The sequence below is a fragment of the Vombatus ursinus genome, unplaced genomic scaffold, assembly GCF_900497805.2.
Source record: "Vombatus ursinus unplaced genomic scaffold, bare-nosed wombat genome assembly UNPS02009062.1, whole genome shotgun sequence".
NCBI lineage: Eukaryota > Metazoa > Chordata > Mammalia > Diprotodontia > Vombatidae > Vombatus > Vombatus ursinus.
Genome location: NW_020948840.1, coordinates 19239463 through 19260147, shown reverse-complemented (window position 1 = coordinate 19260147; position 20685 = coordinate 19239463). Strand labels below are relative to the sequence as shown.

General features: G+C 39.5%; 1 protein-coding gene across 1 annotated transcript in view; it reads left to right on the top strand.

Annotated features, from left to right (window-relative positions):
• GPN1 (GPN-loop GTPase 1) overlaps positions 1–19115 on the top strand; it is a 27519-nt gene extending 8404 nt beyond the window's left edge. The window contains exons 6-14 of the mRNA XM_027850518.1: positions 823–901; positions 1336–1430; positions 2342–2387; positions 4730–4876; positions 7359–7441; positions 8197–8236; positions 9874–9964; positions 17395–17505; positions 18411–19115. Of these exons, the coding sequence (XP_027706319.1) occupies positions 823–901; positions 1336–1430; positions 2342–2387; positions 4730–4876; positions 7359–7441; positions 8197–8236; positions 9874–9964; positions 17395–17505; positions 18411–18496 (778 nt within the window). The 3' untranslated portion in view covers positions 18497–19115. The remainder of the gene's footprint in view (positions 1–822; positions 902–1335; positions 1431–2341; positions 2388–4729; positions 4877–7358; positions 7442–8196; positions 8237–9873; positions 9965–17394; positions 17506–18410) is intronic.
• The last annotated feature ends 1570 nt before the right edge of the window (positions 19116–20685 follow it).

Sequence of the window (20685 nt, the reverse complement as noted above, 5' to 3'; positions counted from 1 at the left end):
GTGTGTGTGTGTGTGTGTGTGTGTGTGTGTGTGTGTGTGTGTGTGTGAAGTTTTTTTGGAATGCATTTAAAGAATCTGTTTATGTCCTTGAAATATCTCTTTTATCCACTGTCTGAAACGTTCATTTCCAAAGACAACGAGTTTTTACATTGTGGCCATAGGTTTGTGAAAGAATCTATTATATTTAGATGATTACACATTAATATCTTTGTTCACAAGGGTGACCTTGAGAATATATTTTTGTGTACCTAGTGAAGGGGAGTTGGGGTTATTCATCCATAATCTAGTAGGAAGATAAAAGACATACATGGAGCTTTGGTGCTATATTAAATTGCTGGGTTTCAGATTTTAGGAGTTGACAATATTGTGTGATGGGATAGCTTAGTATTTTTAGTTATCTGTACAGTGGCTGTTGTAAATCCCTCATCTAGAATTTTTTGGTGGCTTTTAAAAAAATTAATTAATTAATTTTGAATTATCAATAATCACTTCCATAAGCTTTTGAGTTTTAAATTTTTCTCCCCTTCCCCCCCACCTCCCTCCCCAAGATTTGATATAGGCTATACATATACATTCCTATTAAACATATTTTCACATTAGTGATGTTGTAAGTAAGAATTAGAACTAATAGGAGGAACCACCAGAAGGAGGAAACAAAACACAGCAGAAGAAAAAAAAATAGCATATAGTATGCTTCGATCTGCATTCAAACTCCATACTTCTTTCTTTGAATGTGGATAGCATTTTCCGTCTTGAGGTCTTTGGAGATGTCTTCAGAATATTTTATTACATAGTGGTAATATTTATTTGTCCATAAAACAGGTATGTCTTGATTGATACACCTGGACAGATTGAGGTGTTCACTTGGTCAGCTTCCGGGACAATTATCACTGAAGCCCTGGTGAGTCTTGTTTTTACCTATGATTGAAAGGTTACTGTTGGGGAGTGATTAGAGTGATAAACCCCCATTTTCATTTCATTTGAACAAAAATTATGCTCCACTTATATGCCAGACACTGTGCTTAAACAAGGAAGACATGAAAACAAAGAGTCTCTGCCCACAAATGGTTTATATCTGTTGAGGGGAAGGGTGGGATAGAGCATATACATAGATGAGTTATTAAAGGTATTAAGATCACTAAACCCTTTGGGGGGGGGATCAAGGAAGGCTTCATGGAGGAGGTGCCACATGAGCTGAGTTTCAGATCTATAGCCCATCATTTTTAAGCATGGGAACAAGAGCAGTACTTGTCTTTTGCTTGGGAAGGTAGCAGAGTGATTTGGGGTGAAGCAGTCACCCCTGTGACAAGGATATGACTCACATTGTTTCTTCAGGCTTCCTCATTTCCAACAATTGTCGTTTATGTGATGGATACATCTAGAAGCACCAACCCTGTTACCTTCATGTCCAACATGTTGTATGCATGCAGGTAAGGCTTCTTGGAAGGTAGAGCCCACCACTGCACATACCTTTCCATTTTAATCCTCTTGTTGATTTTAAGAAGATTCTTTGTTATGTTATCACAGTAATAGGTGAATTTGCAAAGCTAAAAATGGCCAGGACTACTGGGCATAGCTACTGCTCTGACTAAATGCAAATAGAAACATTAGAAAAGGAAAAGCCATGGCCAGAAAGAACTTTAAATATCAAGAGAATTTGTGTTTGGGGGCTCTTGGGACTATGAATTTTCTTGTTTGATACAGGTATAGCAAGTCAAACTGGTTGACTTAGAAACTTTGTTACTAGGAGGAGTGGAATTTAAAAAGATGGTTGGTGTCTTTTTTTAAATTCCATAGCCCTTTCCTAGTGAGCCCCATCCCCCACTGCCATCCTGGTGCTTCTCTTTTAATCCTCATCTGCCTATCACAAGAAAAACCTTAGTCAAAACTAGCAGATCTAGCAGTTGTGTCTGACAGTGAATGGGATGTAGCTTGCCCTTGATAAATGCTTGTTGATTGTTTAAATGTGTCATTCCGCATCCATAATTTATTCCTTCTATTGGGAGGAAAGTATTTTAAATCATCCCTCCTCTGCAGCTAACATTGGTCATTCTAGGAGTGATATTTTCACCTCTACACTAGGTGTGTGAAATAATTTCTTGATGTGAGCAGTAACTAATAACTTTATAGTCAGTGGCAAATTAACAACACTAAAATCTATCATTACCAGTATATTGAGATATACAGGATTTTTTGTTGTTGTTGTTTCTGTGGGGGAGGGAGTTAATTTTCCTCCTGGAGGGGTATCATTCTGAACTAACAATAGTACTTGGATGCTGATCATATGCTTCACTTTGCCTGGATGCTACTTATTACTAACTGTTACTTGATTCTTTTTCAGTATCCTGTATAAAACCAAGTTGCCTTTCATTGTGGTCATGAACAAGGTAGGTGTCCTTCAGCATCATGTGGAGTGGGCACTGGACTGAGAGGTAATAAATATGAGCTCTAGGACCAACTCTCCTACTGTCTGTGTGACCTTGGACAAATCATTTAACCTCTTTGGATTTCAGTCTCCTCATCTGGCAGAATACTAGGTGATTTCTAAAGTCCTATGAAACTGTAAAAATTAATGATGATATTCAGTGTCTAAGCTGTCATGGGTATGGTCTTCTCTTCTTAATGCTTTCTTGTTGTGGGGAGATTTGGTGGTTGAGGAGGATGGCTGTAGGTGAGAGAGCTGGTAGATTGAGGCTTTTGTTTTGCCAGAAGAGGAGAATAGGCTATGAGATCTCTCTCTCTCTAAAAAAAGTATCAGTCTGTCTAAGCAGTCTGACACAGAAGCTCCTCTGGACAGAGCAGATCATATGCATATTAGGAAGGAGGAACTACTGTTTGTAGTAAGATATCCTCATGTTAGGAGATGGGATAGGTAGGGCGACTCAAGGGATTACTTGACTAGAGAGAGTGGAATCATCTTTGTAAACTGGGAATAGAAGTTATTTAGCTATGGATCCAGAAGCTATTTGCTGCTGCCAAGGGGACATAGGAAATATTTATTTAGCCACTACAAATTGTGGTGTAGTAATGCTTCATTTAGGTCATCTATTGGTCTGGTAGGGAGGGTTAGGAAAGAGGAAAAAAGCATATGAATGGCTCATTGTGTGTTGAGGTAACTTTCAAAAAGAAAAAACTTAATGATTGCTAATGTTTACTGGTCTTAAATGTATATGTTAGTAGCTGGGGATGTTAGCATTTATATTGGTAAATTCTTGGTTCTCTGTGTCTATTTGTGACTTTCCCTGTTTCTAATTGAGGCAAAAAATAAATAAAAATTTAAAGGCAAAGTATATGATAATTGCATCCAATAAGTACTCAGAAAAAGTAAGAGATCATTTTAGCTTGGATTATTTAGGGACATCTTCGGTCCAACAAACATTTATTAAGATCCTGTTACCTACCGGAAACTATGTTGGTAATAGAGGTGAGATCAGAATTGAGTGTTAAGGGATAGATGTGATATGAGGACAAAATACATCTTTTCATTCTAGATAGAAGGAGCTATGGTAAGGAGCCAGGAATGCAGAGGACTTTATATTGACTAGAATGAGTGAGACTAGAATGTCTCACTTAGAAGTTTCACATAAAGGAATAGTAGGAGTTGCTTTGAGGCCATTTATGAAGGTCCTTAAATATCAGGAAATGTTTTCACTTGATCCTGTAAGAAGCTGGGACCTGTTAAAAGTTGTTGAGTATAAAGTCAAAAGTCTTTGTAGGTTTTTGAGCAGGGAGGTGATGTGAATGAATATAAAAGAATTTATTAAGCATTTGCCACATGCCAGGAACTGTGCTGAATTTGGGGGCTATGAAAACAAGGAGCAAGACAGTCTCTGCCCTCAAGGAGCTTTCATTTAAATAGGGGAAGACCAAAGATATGAGGGAGTGGTGGCCAGGGGAGTCACTGAGATGTAACATCAGCAGGAATTGGGAGGTTGATGTAATTACTCTTTCCAGGGTGGAGGATGGGGCGGGGTTTAGGAGGTCTGTGGCTGGCTAGAAATGTCAAAGGCTCACCCAGCCCAGTGAGGGGGATGAAATGCTTGGTTATAGGTTAAAGTACATGTTTACATGTACATGTCTTCTTATGACAGAGAGGCAGGGTCTTGGTCTTTTTATTTAATTTTCTTTATTTTTTTTACAAGGGAAAGCTCAGAGTCTAGGATGTAGAAGAGACAGGTTTCCAGAAATGATTGTGATAGACAAAAGGCATAAATAAAACCTATATTAAAAGAATAAATTAATATTTTAGGTCTATCTATCCAGGATGGATTAGAGTAGTAGAGAGACTGGAAGTAGGGTGAGCAATTGTAAGCTATTCTGGTAGCTAAGTTGTGAGGTAATAAGGGCCTCGACTTAGGATGGTAGCCATGAAAATGGACAAGGGATAGATTTTAAACATTTAAAAGAAAAAGAGAGGTCGGCAATGACTCAATATTCTTTTGCCTGGTTTCCTGGAAGATATATGGAAGTCAGTCAAAATCTTTCAACAGAAGGCTGTTGAGCTTGGTTTTATTGAGTTTGAATTGGTAACAGTTTAATTCCCAGGCAAACTTTTTTCAGCCTAATGCTTATCATGACATTTAGGTATAGGATTTTAATTTCCTTAACTATATAACTTTGCTTTTGTGCTCATGTGACCCATTGCATTTGTTCTTGTCATTTTCCATTCACCTATTATATGAACAATGTCCTCACTTCTAAAACTTGTTCTGTTTTCTGTCTGGTGCAGACTGACATCATTGATCACAGCTTTGCAGTGGAATGGATGCAGGATTTTGAGACCTTCCAAGATGCCTTAAATCAAGAAACTACATATGTCAGTAATCTGACTCGTTCTATGAGTCTAGTGTTGGATGAGTTTTATAGCTCACTCAGGGTAAGTTTCACCTCCACTGTCTTTCATCTTTGAAATGACTAGGATTATCAGTAAAGGACCATCTTTGATTGAAGTCTTGTGTAGAAGAGAGCAAAAACTTTAGTGGTTCAGCTATTTTCTTTGATTGAATAGCTCAAGTAAGTAGGCATAGATAACTTTGGAAGAGGTTGAATTGTAAGCTAAATTCTTGCTTTTATTCTTTGTTAAATAAAACTGTTAAAATGAGAACACAAATTGTTTAACTTTTTACAATAGAAAACATAAAAGAATACAATATACAATTTAGAACAAAATTTAAAAGAATATAAACATATTTCTGTCCATATAGTCAGCTGTTTTTGTCAGCTGCTTAACAAAACCTTGGCTTTCCATTCTACTTTAAGGAAGATTTAAACTTTGTATCCAGGATATTACCTTGGATTTTATCATAGTAACTAATCTGAAGTGCTTCCTTAGGCTTTCAAATAGCCATCCTGATTGATCAGTAAACAAATACAGATTAAGCTCAGTGAAGATAGATAAAAGTGAAACAGGGCCTGCCCTTAAGAAGCTTAGGTTCTTTCAGAGAGGTAGCATAATCATATAAAGAAAAATACAAAATAAATTCAAGGTGATTTTTTTTTTTTTTTTTAAAGGGAAAGCCACTAGCAGCCCGGGGGGGGGGGGAACCCCCCCCCACCCCCGCATGAAAATTTTTATGCAAAAGGTAGTGTTTCAGTTGAATAGTGGACTGAAGGGACTACTAGAGATTCTGAGAGTCACAGGTGAGGATGAAGTGCATTCCAGGTGTGGGGGATAGCCATTGCAGAGACACAGATGTGGTGGCCTGTGTGTGGAATAGTGACTAAGCCAGTTTGGATCATAGAGCTTATGAAGGGGAGTAATGTGTAATAAGACTGGAAGGGTAAGTTGGAGCCAAGTTGTTGAAGGACTTATTTGATCTTAGAGGTAATAGAGTGCCATGTAATTAAGTAATTAATTAGGTATTTAAGGGTAGTTAGGTGGCTCAGTGGATAGAACAGTGGGCCTGAAGTCAGGAAGACCTGAGTTCACATCTGGCCTCAGACATTTTCTAGCTGTTTGACCCTGTTCAACTCACTTAACCACTGTCTGCTTTAGTTTCCTCAGATGTGAAATGGGTATAATAATATCTCCCAGGGTTGTGAAGATCAGATGAAATAATATCTTTAAAACTCTTAGCACAGTGCCTGGCACGTAGTAGGCACTTAATAAATGCTTGTTTACTTCCTTTCCCTTCCTCTTTCTCCCCAATGGAGTTTGAGTAAGGAATGATATGGTTAGACCTGCATTAAAATCACCTTGGTAGCTATGTGAAGGATGAAAAGGAGAGAGGCCTTGAGCAGAAAGACCAATATCACAGTATTTCAGGCTTTGTGCAACTTGTAAATTCCACTTCCCAACTCTGTTTCTTTCTTGCTTTCTCTTCCCTCGTGGACAAAGAAGAGAGAACAAAAGCATGGAACTTGTTTGATTTCATTCATTAAAAATATTTTTAAAACATTTTTACCTTTGATCTGCTAGAGCCACTGTTTTTATCTTTCTCTGTCCTGGGAGAGGAGTCATTTCCCTATTTATATCTTCTTGGTGACACAAATCTCTGTTGAGCCACAGTAAGAATTAGGGTTGTTTATTTTATTTTTGTGTCACCACTACTTAATGCAGTGCCTTGCCCATAGTAAGCACTTAATAAATATTGAATGCATTAACAATTTAAGTTATATTGCTTGGACAGATAATTTATTTCCACAAATATGGTTGAGTACCTGCAAGTACAAGGCAATAAAGTAGGACCTAGGGGAAATACAGTGACTACAATATAGGTCCTGCTGTTAACAACCTAAAATCTAGGCATGTAAAGTGCTGTGAAAGAGGAACAGAGTACTATTAGAATTTATAGGAGGGAGTGATTACTTTCTGGTGGGCTGGGGTGGAGAGGGGAATTCGAGAACCTGATTGAAGCAGTTGTATGTCACCTGAGCTTAAAAGAATGGGTCTGCTTGATAGGCAGAGATATTGGGGGAGAGGACAGCTGGAGCAATATTCATAACACTAAACACTGTAAAATACTAAAACAAAAAACAAACAAAAACTATTTGAATAAAACAGAACATAGAGGACATTTTTTAAATTTGTAATTTTAAGAAATTGTCAAGTATTTTTTTTCTCCCTCCCATTTACCCAACCTTCCCCTCCCCCCAGTGGAAAAAAAAAATCCTTGTAACAAATATGCATATCAAGCAAAACAAATTCTCCTATTAGCTGTGTTCAGAAATGTGTGTCTCATTCTGCACGTTGAGACCATCCCCTCTCAGGAAGGGAGCATTGTTTCACCATCAGTCTTCTGGGGTCATGATTGCTCATTTTTTGTTGATCAGAGTTCTTAAGTCTTTCAAGAAGATATAATTTTTAAAGCCAAGTTTTTCAGTGATTTACTCATAGGATTCTGGGGTGCTTTTGGCAGGTGGTGGGGGTGTCTGCTGTCCTGGGCACAGGCTTAGAAGAATTCTTTGTGCAAGTCACCAGTGCCACAGAAGAATATGAAAGGTAAGAAGTGAAGGAGGTCATTGATAGCCACATTGGGACTCATGCTTCTGGGATGAGGGAGATTTTTTTTTTTAGGCCAGGCATTCAGGTTTATGCATTTATGCATTTGATTCATATTACACAAATGTACTCCTTTCCCACCTCCCACCCCCATTTACTGGGTGACATTTGACCTTTTTACAGAAGTAGGTCATCAGCAACCCATAAACATGGTTACTCCACAGAAAAACTCTTTTCCATATACTTTTCTTCTTCTCTCCCTTCCCCCAACACCTGTATGTGTCTGCTTCTGACCTCACTGGCACTCATCTTCATCTTTGGTTAGGTTTGCTTCTGGGTCACTATAATTGTCAGGCATGTTGATTCTTCAGACAAGGATTTTTTATCTCATCCAACTTGCTGATTATTGTCCAGGTGCATCACAGTTCCATGTCAAGATTTCTGAACCTAGTAGACAACCTGTACTCACCTTAAGCTTTCATCCAATGTTCACCTCTTCAACCAAGCAAATCTTTTAGACAAGAATTGTTTGCATTTCCTAGTTTCATGGGCAGGTTAGTCACTTTGGAGCTTTGCCCATTTCATGGTGCTATCTTACTGACCTGTTGGGACTCAGTAGCCCTAGGTTTAGACAGATCCCTTTATTTTAACTACATTTGCTTATTTTCTTCCCTTTGGTGATAGGGTACTAGCTGGTTGGCCCAGGACAGATTACTGTTGAGGCAAGGCATTTAAAAAGAATTTTCTCTTTCTAGGGAATATCGCCCTGAATATGAGCGTCTGAAGAAAACACTGGTAAGAAAAGGAACTGGCTATTCTTTTAGCGCCCCACAGGTCACAGGCTTCTTTTCATGGATGTCAAGGCACTTTGCAGATTCCTGTTCTTTTCACTTAAATTTGTATATTCACCATCTTGTCATGACTCTTCGTCACGCAGAAATAATAATAGCTCACAGTTAAGTGTCATCTTACAGTTTTCAAAGCAGTTTCTTCCCAGCCAGGCTGTGGGAGGTGGTGAAAGTGTCTATTCATCTTACTGAGAGGTTGATGGCCTTTGCTGGGGTCACAAAGCCACTTCTGGTCTTAATGTTCTACAGCCAGCTCTTCTCTTGCCTACATCATGCCACCTCAGGTTTTGATTTCTTAAATTCACATTTGAAAATTGGGTTTCTTTGTGACATTTTAAACAGCAAATTCAGTTGAATAAACATTTGAGCACCTACTATGTGCAAGGCACTATTGGGATTATAAAGCCCCTGTCCTTACAGACCTTACATCCTACTGGGGGAATAGTAAATGTACACAGATGACACTTATACGGCATAGGGAGTAAAGAGGACAGGGGGAAAAGACAAAAGAGACATCAAACAAAATGTCCTAGGAATATTTGAAGAGGGAGAGTTTGAGGATTTTAAGGAAAGGCTTCATGAAGGAAGTGGCCCCTGTGTTGTGTCTTGAAGGACAATAAAGCATCTCAAAAAGGTGTATCTGAAGAGGCAGAGTAGAACAGTGGATAGAGTGCTTGAATTCTGCTTTATTGAACTACTGTGTGACCCTGAGTCACTTAACCTTTTTTCAGCCTTAGTTTTATCATTTGTAAAATGGGGATAATAATAGCATCTACAACAACATAACACTTTGTTGTGAAGATCAAAGTAATGATTAGTGTGAGCTGTTATTTTAATAAGAAGGTCCATACATTCCAAGCATAGAGATGGTCTGTATGCCCACAGGTGGTAGATGGTATATAAGGTTTGGGGAGTAAAAGGTATTTCAATATGGCTGAATGTAGAGAAGTATGAAATAAAGCTGGGGAGGTGGGTTGTCAACAAATTAATTGTAGAGAGTTCCTGTTTTTCCTTTTTGAGCATATAACTTCTTGTCTTCCACTCTGAAGTTTGCTTTCCTGACTGTGAGGTTGTGGCTTAGGCTGTAGAATCTCCCTTCTTAGAAATCTCTTAGAATAAGAAAAGCACCAATAGGAATGCAGGGAAAGGCACTTGATGACCTTAAGAGAGACCCTTGTCAGAGATAAGACTACTCAATATATGTAGCCCAATACATAGTATATGCAGACAGGGATGCCAGTCACTACCCTTAACCCACATGACTTGCTCTTAGAGCAGGATTCTGGATTGAACCTGAAACTAGTATCTCCAGATTGGTCCTTTGTCATTGAACTCTCTACCACTTGTATTTGACAGGAATTTCATTTCTGTGCCTGTGCCATCAGTTGCAGCCCTTACTTCACTTCATGAACCCATATTTTTTTGGGTCCCTTCCTCCTTTCATTTCATCCAAACCCTTTTTTCCTTAATGTCCAAACAGCCCTCTGGATCTTTCCATTGCTATTAACCTCTCTTTGGAAGACTAATAGCTTCCTCTCACCTCAGGGATTTTCTTTTCCGTGATTTTTTTCCCCCTTTCTACAGGCCCATGCACAGAGCCAGCAGCAGAAAGAGCAACTGGACCGTCTTCGAAAAGACATGGGACCTGTGGCCTTGGATCGTGGGGCAGCCACAGGTACCTGAGGGTCTGTTAAAGTTGGGGAATACAGCACTTTCCCTCATTAGGAAGGAATACACCAAAGATTCGGGGGAAGAGAAGGGAGGCTCTGTATATATGACAGATTTACAGAGCATCACCTTCAGCTAGTTGCTGTTCCATATTGGTAATCTTGGGTTCCTCATTCAAATTGGGGGGTTTATTGGCATAGTGACCTTGGAATCAGCTTGAAGTTATTCCCCTTTCCTGTGGCTTCATGTTGGTGGCAGAGAATGATTGAGCCTCAGTGCACAGCTGAAGCTACATTGGATTTAAACTTAGAAAGAATCTTTATGTTTCTGGATCACCCTGAAATTGCTACCCTTCTCTCGTTCATCATACCCTTTGGCACAGTGGCTGTAGCTTTGGTTTTTTTTCTCCCACATCATGAGTTTGCTTATTTTGAAGTGGAGAGGGTTTCACATTCTTCCATTTTCTGTCTTGTTCTTGGTCCTATCATACTATTACTGCCCTTGCAACTCAATTTCCAATCTATTCAGGTGAAATTTAAATAGTGTTTAATCTATTCTTTGAGCCTACATTTATTTTCTAGGGATAATTTCACTTCAGCAAACATTTTGATTCAGTGAGCTGTTAGTGTTACAAAGGAGAGAGAAGCAGTGTGTGGTGTGCTGGGTAGAGAACTAGCCTGGGACTCAGAAAGACCCAGGTTCAACTCCTACCTCTGACACATACTGCCTGGCAAGTCACTTACCTCTGAGTGCTGAAGGTAACTGTGAGACAATAGCTTGTAGAGAAGGAGTTGATGTGCTCTGGTGTAAAGGGAGGTCTGCATTGGGAGCTCTCTGCAACAATGAAATCATAGTCTGGCCCCCCCCAAAATGTCCGAGGAACCTGCTAGTCAGAGTACAAATACAGATTGAAGGCTATAAGGACACTTGAAGATGGAGAAATTTCTTTTAGCTGAGGGCAAAACCAGAGTTCCTTTGTATCTCATACTTTTTGGTAAGCAAGGAGTATACATACCATTGACTTCATTTTTTTCTCCCAAAGATTGATTTGGATAGTGTTACAATAAAATGTTAAAAAAAAATCTAATTTGCAAACCAAACATTTTCTTCTAGTTATTAAATAAAGTTTCTTAAAGGTGATCTTTAAATATATTTGTGGTCAACCTTTGAACAAGTAAATACATTTGGTTATTCCCCCCAAGTTGTTTTTAGCCCATTTCCCTTTTTTACTTTTATCCACAAATTCTATTCATTAACATTTTTATTGTTTAATAAGAATTGGTTTTTATCATTGTCTTTTGTTTTGCGTGCCAGAGTCATTTCAAGATATAACCTCCGTCCCTTCTCTCACATAACCTTCTCTTGTGACTAAGAAAAACAATTAAACAAAAAGTGACCCTATAAAACAATGACATTTGACAGCACATGTAATGTTCTTCTTCTATAAGTCTCCCACTTTTCTATTAAGAATAGGAAGTTTGAGGGGCAGCTAGGTGGCGCAGTGGATAGAGCATAGCCCTGGAATCAGGAGGACCTGAGTTCAAATCTGGCCTCAGACACATAACACTTACTAGTTGTGTGACTCTGGGCAAGTGACTTAACCCCAATTGCCCTCACCAATAAAAAAAAAGAAGAAGAGGAAGTTTGCTTTTTTTTTTTTCAGCTTAACAGTATTTTATTTTTTCCAATCACATGTAAAGATAGTTTTCAGCATTCATTTTATAACATTTTGAGTTCCAAATTTTTTTCTCCTTCCCTCTCCACCCCCCCTCCTCAAGATGGCAAGCAGTCAGATATAGGCTATACATGTACAATCATATTAAACATATTTCCACATTAGTCATGTTCAGACTCCATTGTTTTGCTGAGAAGAGCCAAGTCTGTCAAAGTTGGTCATTGCACAATGTTGCTGTTACCGTGTACCATCATCTGTCTTACAGGCACAGAATTGGTCACCTGCATTTAATTTGAGCTCGGTATCTTAGTGCTGGCTTTCATTTCAGTATTGAACTTATTGTGTATGTCCTTCTAGCTCATAGAAGTTTTTGAATGCTTTCATATATTCATCATATTTTGTGGTGAAATAATATTGATTAATATTGATATTGATATACTACAGTTTGTTGATTCCCCTGCCAATGGTCCCTTCCTTTCCGGTCTTTTTGCTTCCACAAAAAGTATTGCTATGAACATTTTGGTGTTTTAGGGACCTTTCTGTCTTTGACTTCTTTGGGGTGGAGTATATTCCCAATGGTAGGATCTCTGGGTTAAAAGTCATGAACAATTTAGTGACTTTCTCAGATAATTCCAGATTGTTTTCCAGATGGCTTAGACAAATTCTCAGCATCATCACATAGTGCATTATTATGCTCATCTTTCAACTGCCATACCAACAGTGACCATTTCAGGCTTTTATCATCTTTACCAATTTTGTGGGTGGGAGCTGAAATTTGTCTTTTATTGACTTTTCACATTTTCTGTATAACTGATATCAAAGTCTAAAAGGTTCCCTTTAGATTTCCATCCAGGCGGAGCCAAGATGGTGGAGGGAAAGCAGTGACTTGTTTGAGCTCTCCCCCCAAACCCTTCCAAATACCTATAAAAAATGGCTCTAAACAAATTCTAAAGCAACAGAACCCACAAAAAGAGTGAAACAAATTTCCAGCCAAAGACAGCCTGGATGGTTGATTGGAAAGGTATATCGAGTCGGGTGGGGAGAGGAGTGCAATTTGTCATGGGCACGCAGGCACCAGCAAACCTGGAGCAGGACTCAGAGGACTGAATCGCGGGCAGCTGTGGCAGTTTCCAGACTTCTCAACCCCTGAACACCAAAGACAGCTTAGAAGGTCAGTGGGAAAAGTCTGTGACTTCGGTGAGAGAAGGAGCTAGGTCTCAGCCTCCCTGAGGACAGTGGCTGCCTCCTGAGCTTCCAGCCCACAGACTGAGGGGGAATCGAGTGGTTGATCAGAGGGGGATTGAAGGGATCTTTCTGCTGGTGCAGGATTCTCTTGCTTTGCCCATGCTTGGATCCTAGTCACAGTTCTGGGTGGTGGTCCTGGGGCAAGGAGGAGCGCTGACGTGGTGGAGCTCGTGGTGGTGAGGAGGAAACACCTCACCCCTTATCATAGCACCTTGGAAGAACTGAAAATTTTCAGGTCCCAGAAGTATCTCTGAAAACAGCTGTACAAACCCCCGAAACTTGGGACAGTACATTCTCCACATTGGAAACAGACTTTTACCTTAACAAAGAGTTTAAAACTCAAGTAATTGGTTGGGATCATGAGTAAGCGCAAAAAGAGTCAGACTATATTATCTTACTTTGGTGACAGAGAAGATCAAAACATACAACCAGAAGAAGACAATGAAGCCAAAGCTCCTACATCCAAAGCCTCCAAGAAGAATATGAATCAGTTCCAGGCCTTGGAAGAGCTCAAAAGGATTTTGAGAAGTAAGTAAGAGAAGTAGAGGAAAAACTGAGAGTTTTGCAAGAAAATCATGAAAAACAAGTCAACAGCTTCTTAAAGGAGACCCCAAAAAATACTGAAGAAAATAACACCTTAAAAAATAGCCTAACCCACATGTCAAAAGAGGTCCAAAAAGCCAATGAGGAGAAGAATGCCCTAAAAAGCAAAATTGACCAAATGGAAAAGGTAGTCCAAAAGCTTACTGAAAAAAATACTTCCTTAAAAATTAGAATAGAGCAATTGGAAGCTAGTGACTTTATGAGAAATCAAGACACTGTAAAACAAATCCAAAAGAATGAAAAATTAGAAAACAATGTGAAATATCTCATTGGAAAAACAACTGACCTGGAAAATAGATCCAGGAGAGAAAATTTAAAAATTATTGGACTATCTGAAAGCCATGATGAAAAAAAGAGCCTAGACATCATCTTTCAAGAAATTATCCAGGAAAACTGCCTTGATATTTTAGAACCAGAGGGCAAAATAGAAATTGAAAGAATCTACCGGTCACTGCCTGAAAGAGATCTTCAAAGGAAAACTCCTAGGAATATTGTAGCCAAATTCCAGAGTTCCCAGGTCAAGGAGAAAATATTACAGGCAGCCAGAAAGAAACAATTCAAGTATTGTGGAAGCACAATCAGGATAACACAAGATTTAGCTGCTTCTACATTCAGGGACCGCAGGTCATGGAATATAATATTCCGGAGGGCAAAAGGAGATAGGATTACAACCAAGAATCACCTACCCAGCAAAACTGAGTACAATCCTTCAGGGGAAAAAATGGTCATTCAGTGAAATAGAGGACTTTCAAGCATTCTTGATGAAAAGACTAGAGCTGAATAGAAAATTTGATTTTCAAATACAAGACTCAAGTGGAACACGAAGAGGTAAACAGGAAAGTGAAAATCATAAGAGACTTACTATGGTTGAACTGTTTACATTCCTGCATGGAAAGATGAATTTGTAACTCATGAGACCTTTGTCAATATTAGGATAGCTGCAGGGGAAAAAATTATATGTATGTGTATATAGATACAGATAAATAGATAAATAGAGGGCACAGGGTGAGTTGAAAATGAAGGGGTCATATCTGGAGAATAAAATTAAGGGGCAAGAAAGGATTATACTAGGAGAAGGAGAAAGGGTGAGGTAGAATGGGGTAAATTATCTCACAAAAAAAAAACCAGAAAAGAAAAGGTTCTTACAGTGGAGGGGAAATGGGGGAAGGTGAGAGGGAATGAGTGAATCTTATTCTCATAGAATTTGATTTAAGGAGGGAATAACATACACACTCAATTGGGTATGGAAATCTGTCTTACCCTATAGGAAAATGGTGGGGGGGGAAGGGGACAAGGGAGTAGGGGGATGATAGGAGGGCAGATTGGGAAAGGGGGTAATCAGAAGCAAGTACTTCTGAGGAGGGTCAGGGTCAAAAGAAAGAATAGAATAAATGGGGGGTGGGATAGGATTAAGGGAAATAGAGTTAGTTTTTCATAGCATGTCTACTATGGAAGTATTTTACATAACTGCACATATATAACCTATATTTAGTTGCTTGCCTTAGCAATGAGGGTGGGTGGGGAGGGAGGAAGGAAGAAAATTTGGAACCCAAAGTTTTAAAAACACATGTTTAAAAAAAAATGTTTTCACATGCAACTGGGAAATAAGAAATACAGGAAATGGGGTGCAGAAATCCATCCTGCCCTACAGGAAAATTGAAGGGGAAGGGGATAAGAGAAGGGGGGGAAAGATAGAAGGGAAGGCAGACTAGGGGAAGAGGTATTTAGAATGCATGCCATCTTGGGGTGGGGGGAGGGGCGAGATGGGGTGAAAATTTGGAACTCAAAATCTTGTGGAAGTAAATGTTGAAAACAAAAAAATAAATAAAAATTACCATAATAAGATTTCCATCCAGAATGACTGCTGGATTCCCATCCTGAAATACGGCCTTGGCCAACTCTTTAGGGTGGAACAGTGATTGCTCAGGTTGGGAACAGGAGGGTGAAAGGTTATTTACTAAATGAGAAATAACTAATAATCCCTTGGGTTTTTTTTTTTTTCACTGTTAAAGTGCTTTCTGTACCATTTCTATCCCTGAAGCAGTTGGCAGTTTAGTCCCTCCCCTCCCTTTACTGTCAAGGACTTTGTTTAGTCTTTCTTTTTTTTCCCCCATTCACTCCTTCCCTCTCACCTTCCCCCATTTCCCCTCCACTGTAAAAGCCTTTTCTTGTCTGTTTTATGTGAGATAATTTACCCCATTCTACCTCTCCCTTTCTCCTTCTCCCAGTATAATCCTCTCTCACCCCTTAATTTTATTCTCCAGATATCAACCCTTCATCTTCAAGTCACCCTGTGCCCTCTGTTTATTTATCTATCTATCTATCTATCTATCTATCTATATACATATTTTTTCCCTCCAACTACCCTAATACTGACAAAGGTCTCATGAGTTACAAACATCATCTTTCCATGCAGGGATGTAAACAGTTCAGCCTTAATAAGTCTCTTATGATTTCTCTTTCCTATTTACCTCTTTATGTTCCATTTGAGTCTTGTATTGGAAAGTCAAATTTTCTATTCAGTTCTGGTTTTTTCATCAAGAATGCTTGAAAGTCCTCTATTTCACTGAATGACCATTTTGTCCCTTGAAGAATTATACTCAGTTTTGCTGGGTAGGTGATTCTTGGTTGTAATCCTATCTCCTTTGCCCTTCGGGATATTATATTCCATACCCTGCGTTCCCTTAATGTAGAAGTTGCTAAATCTTGTGTTATCCTGAATGTGTTTCCACAGTACTTGAATTGTTTCTTTCTGGCTGCTTGTAATATTTTCTCCTTGACCTGGGAACTCTGGCAGTATTTCTAGGAGTTTTCCTTTGGGAATCTCATTCAGGCGGTGATCAGTGAATTCTTTCAATTTCTATTTTGCCCTCTGGTTCTAAAATATTAGGGCAGTTTTCCTTGAAACCGCCACAGCTGCCCATGATTCAGTCCTCTGAGGGCTGCTTCAGGTTCAATGAGGCCTGTTTTACCTGCTCGCCCACACCAAACTGAGTTCCTCTTCCCACCTAGCATGATATACCTTTTTAATCAAACATCCAGGTTGTCTTGGGCTGGAAATTTGTTCCACTCTGTTTTTTTGTGGGTTCTACTGCTTTAGAATTTGTTTAGAGTCATTTTTTACAGGTATTTGGAGGGGTTTGGGAGAGAGCTCAAGAAAGTCACGCTTTTATTCTGCCATCTTGGCTCCACCCCCTTTTTGTCTTTTTTTTTTTTTTTTAATTTTTATTTTTAGGCAATTGGGGTTAAGTGACTTGCCCAGGCTCACACAGTTAGTAAGTGTTAAGTCTGAGGCCGGATTGGAACTCAGGTCCTCCTGACTTCAGGGCCGGTACTCTATCCACTGCCTAATCCTAGCTGCCCCTCATTTAGTCTTTCTCAAAGGGGCAGATTACCATTTGGGGTCTTTTCAAATTAATCATTTTTTCTTTAGGAAGCTTCTGAGCAATTATACCATCTGGGAAATACCTCAGAGAAGTGTTTTCTAGCACTATGGCTTAGGAAGATTTTTCAAAGGTGACCTTTCCTTCACTGGAGAGTCCTCATCACTCCATTTTGTAGCTGTCTGCAGTGGGAAGATAGTTGCTATCTTTTCAAAAGACATCTCCTCATCCCTTTTTATATCAAAATAAGTATCTAGTCTTCATTTAGACAGTCCCAAAGTTCAATATAAACCCCACCAAACCTCTACTACACAGTTCCCTGGTCCCCCGGGTGTCAGGATTTTACAATCTTTGAGGGTTCTTGAGGCAGGTCCCAGTGCTGCCTCTGTGTACGATGCCGTGGTCTTGTTGCTCTGCTGCTAGTCCTTCCTCTCCTTTCAAGGGATTAGGGTGGGGGAGGTGCTTCATTAATCACTATTTAGGAAGTGAAGTTGTTTTTGTTGCAAGCTGATAGTTGTGTTTCCTTCATAGACAATTCGGCTTCTGCAGTGACTCCTTCTGATCTGATTCTAACCCGAGGTACAGCTGATGAGGAAGAAGAGGATGAAGAAGATAGTGATACAGATGATATTGACCATAAAGGTGAGAGAGAAAACAGTTGCACAGAAGATAGCAAACTGGAATGACTTTGTAGAGATAAAGAGCTATTTTGCTGGGAGCTGGTGACCCAGGAGACTTATATTTTGAAATTATTTTGGAGTAAAATCCCCAGTCTCTACAGCATGTCATCTGTAGCCATGGAGATGAAAAATGGTAAAGGGAGTAACAGGAAATTGCTTCCCAGAGGCTTTCTTTTGCCCTTGGATAGTCACAAACATTTGTAGGCTCTTCATTGTCCCGTGATTCTCTTTAGACTTCAAGATATAAAGCCTAATGTCATTTTGAGGCCCTTAGAATTGCTTTGAAGACACATGGAAAGATCCTGAGGGACTCATTTTGGTTCATGGCTGGGTTACTCACAAAGTAGAAGTCTAAGAGAATCAGGATATGGAGAATGATTTAGCTTTAAAACCCTTGAGGGTTGGGGCAGCTAAGTGGAGTAGTGGATAGAGCACTGGTCCTGGAGTCAGGAGGACCTGAGTTCAAATCTGGTCTCAGACCAGACACTTGACACTTACTACTGTGTGACCCTGGGCAAGTCACTCCCAATTGACTTGCTAAAACAAAAACAATAAATCCCTTGAGGGTTTAACTTGGTTAGGAGCAGTTCTGTGAGTTGTGAACCGAATCTGCCTTTCTGCCTAACTCCTGCAGTATTAGAGTGCTGTCCTGACATCCCTAAATTTCAGCAGTACCAACTGGCAAAGCCTCTCAAGTGTTTTGGCCTACATATGGTCATAAAGGTCTCAGAGAGCTTCCTGGTTGAATAAAGGGAATAGTCAGATTTTATTGGAAACGAATGTCTTTCCTGAGGAGTGGAAGGAGAACAATTCCCACCCACCTGGCTAATTGGAAAGTAATTTTCACTACTCTTTTTCCCTTTCCAGTTACAGAAGAAAGCCATGAAGAACCTGCTTTCAAGAATTTTATGCAGGAATCAGTGACATGGTACAGGAACAGAAGCAATGAATAAATAAATAATTGGGAGGAGAGAGACATTAGGAAGCTGTACTTGGGTTACTTGAAGTCCTGAGTTCAGGAGTTCTGCATGAAGGAACTGTTGTTGTCTTCCACTGGTCTTGGTCCTGAAGAGGAGACCTTTTGGCTTGGCAGTCAGTGTTTCTCATTGTTAGAGAGATTCGGTGACCAAGCTGACCCAGAAGAGAGAAGCTGGATTCCTCTTCACCTTTCCTAAGCCCTCTGGATAGAAGCTCATAGTGTTGCAGCCCTGAGGTTTTCTTACCACTTTATCATGTTAAACTCAAGTATCTTTGCTGCTGGCGAGTAGAAATTGAGAGCTCACTCTTGGTGGTCTTCTACATCTCTTTTGGGAGGCTGGTTTTACAGCCAACACTTCTCCCTCTCTTTTCTACACCCTTGGCTGTATGTACCGCTTTCCCTGTGTGACAAATGGTGCTGAGAGTGAGTCTTCACAGGCCAGGAATGTCAGTGGCTTTCTGCTCACTTTGTCAGTGTCAGTGCTAGAACTTGTCTAGCATTATGTTGCTTATAGGACCTCACGCTTGTTGGAGGAAAACAGGAATGCTCTGCTTTGTGGTGGAACTTGGATAAATAATTTATTAACTGTGTGAGCCTACGTGTCATCATTTGAAATTAGTGAGAAATTACTTAGGTTTCAAGTCTCTAAAAACAGACTTCTCCCATCATTCAAAATGAAGAATCGAAGTCACATGTCTAATCTGGTCTTTAGGTGTTGCTTCCTGAAATTTACCACATAAAGATAACGGGTCCTTTTCTTCTCATAGAGACTTAAAGAATTTACAATATAGAGGCCACATAGAAGTTTTGAGTCAAGGTCCACATTCTTTTGGAGAGTAGCATATATCTCATTTCCCCACCCCTTCCCACTCTAAGGTAGGGACTCATCTGTTTAATATATACATATGCAAGGATATATTTGCCCTGTTTCTCAATCCATAGCAACATCCTCGAACACAAGGGATCAAATGTATATACCTTTTCCTTATCCAACTCAAACCACTAGACTTTATCAGCATAGTGTCAGACCAAATGAAATCTTTGAATTCAACACATTATTTAAGAGCTGGTTTCTATGTTGTGTTTTAATGATTACATCTATTAGAAATATATTTGTTAATGTTTTAGACCACTGTACAGAGCACTTTTGACTAGCTTGGAATTCCTGTGCTTTCCAAAAATGCAGTGACAGAAGACTGAGTTTTATGCCTTACTAAGGGGATTCTACAGGGGTTCTAAATGGTGATCTCTATACAGCTAGGTACATTACAAAGTTGCAAATGAGGACAGCATATTTATCTAATGGAAAGAGAATTCAAAGATCCATTTGTGGTGTTATATCATGACAAATCTGTAACATAGTCTCCAGGACTCCAGAGTGAGATACAAAAAGTCCTAAATCACCAGCACAGGAAGCTTTTGTCTTTGTAACATCGTCACAATTTTCTAGTCATTTGGCATAGACTTAGCATAAGCCATGATTTTATAACTTCTGGCCTAAATTAGTGCCTTAAATTTTCTTACGTTTACTTAATATGACATACATTCAATTTTGATCACCACCTTTGAGGAAGGACATTAATAAAAGATCTTCCTGGGATGCTGGTTAAGTGACTGCCAGTTTTTGTCAGGGGGAAATTTAACCCAGGTATTCCTGATTTTGAGGCCAGCTCTCTATCTACCATATCATTAATAAGGTATGAGATTAATAAGGATTAAGACTCAGAAGGGGCTATTACATTTGGCAATTAAGAGCTCTTTGGTAACCTTGGCAAGATTGGTTTCAGTTAGTAACGTCAAAAGATAGATTGGGTAGAAGGGTTAAGAAATGAAGGTGTGATGGGAAGTGAATTACTTGTTCATCAGCCCCTGAAGTATGTTACTTCTGGGGAGAACCTAAACTACAGAGTGACACACGACTGAGCATCAGTGGGGACAAATGTGACCGTGGGAGAGAAGGATTTCCCTAGACTGTCAGGATGTTGCACTGATAACAACTCCAAGTTTGATTCCCTAAATCTGGGGATCATGGAGAGAGCTAATGGATTGCATGCTTTTATGTTTTCTATATTTCTTTATGGGCTCCTCAAGTCCTTTGTGTCTCACGCATTTTCTGTGTGGGAAATAAAAGCTGTCCCATACCTAGAACCTATGTTGCATACT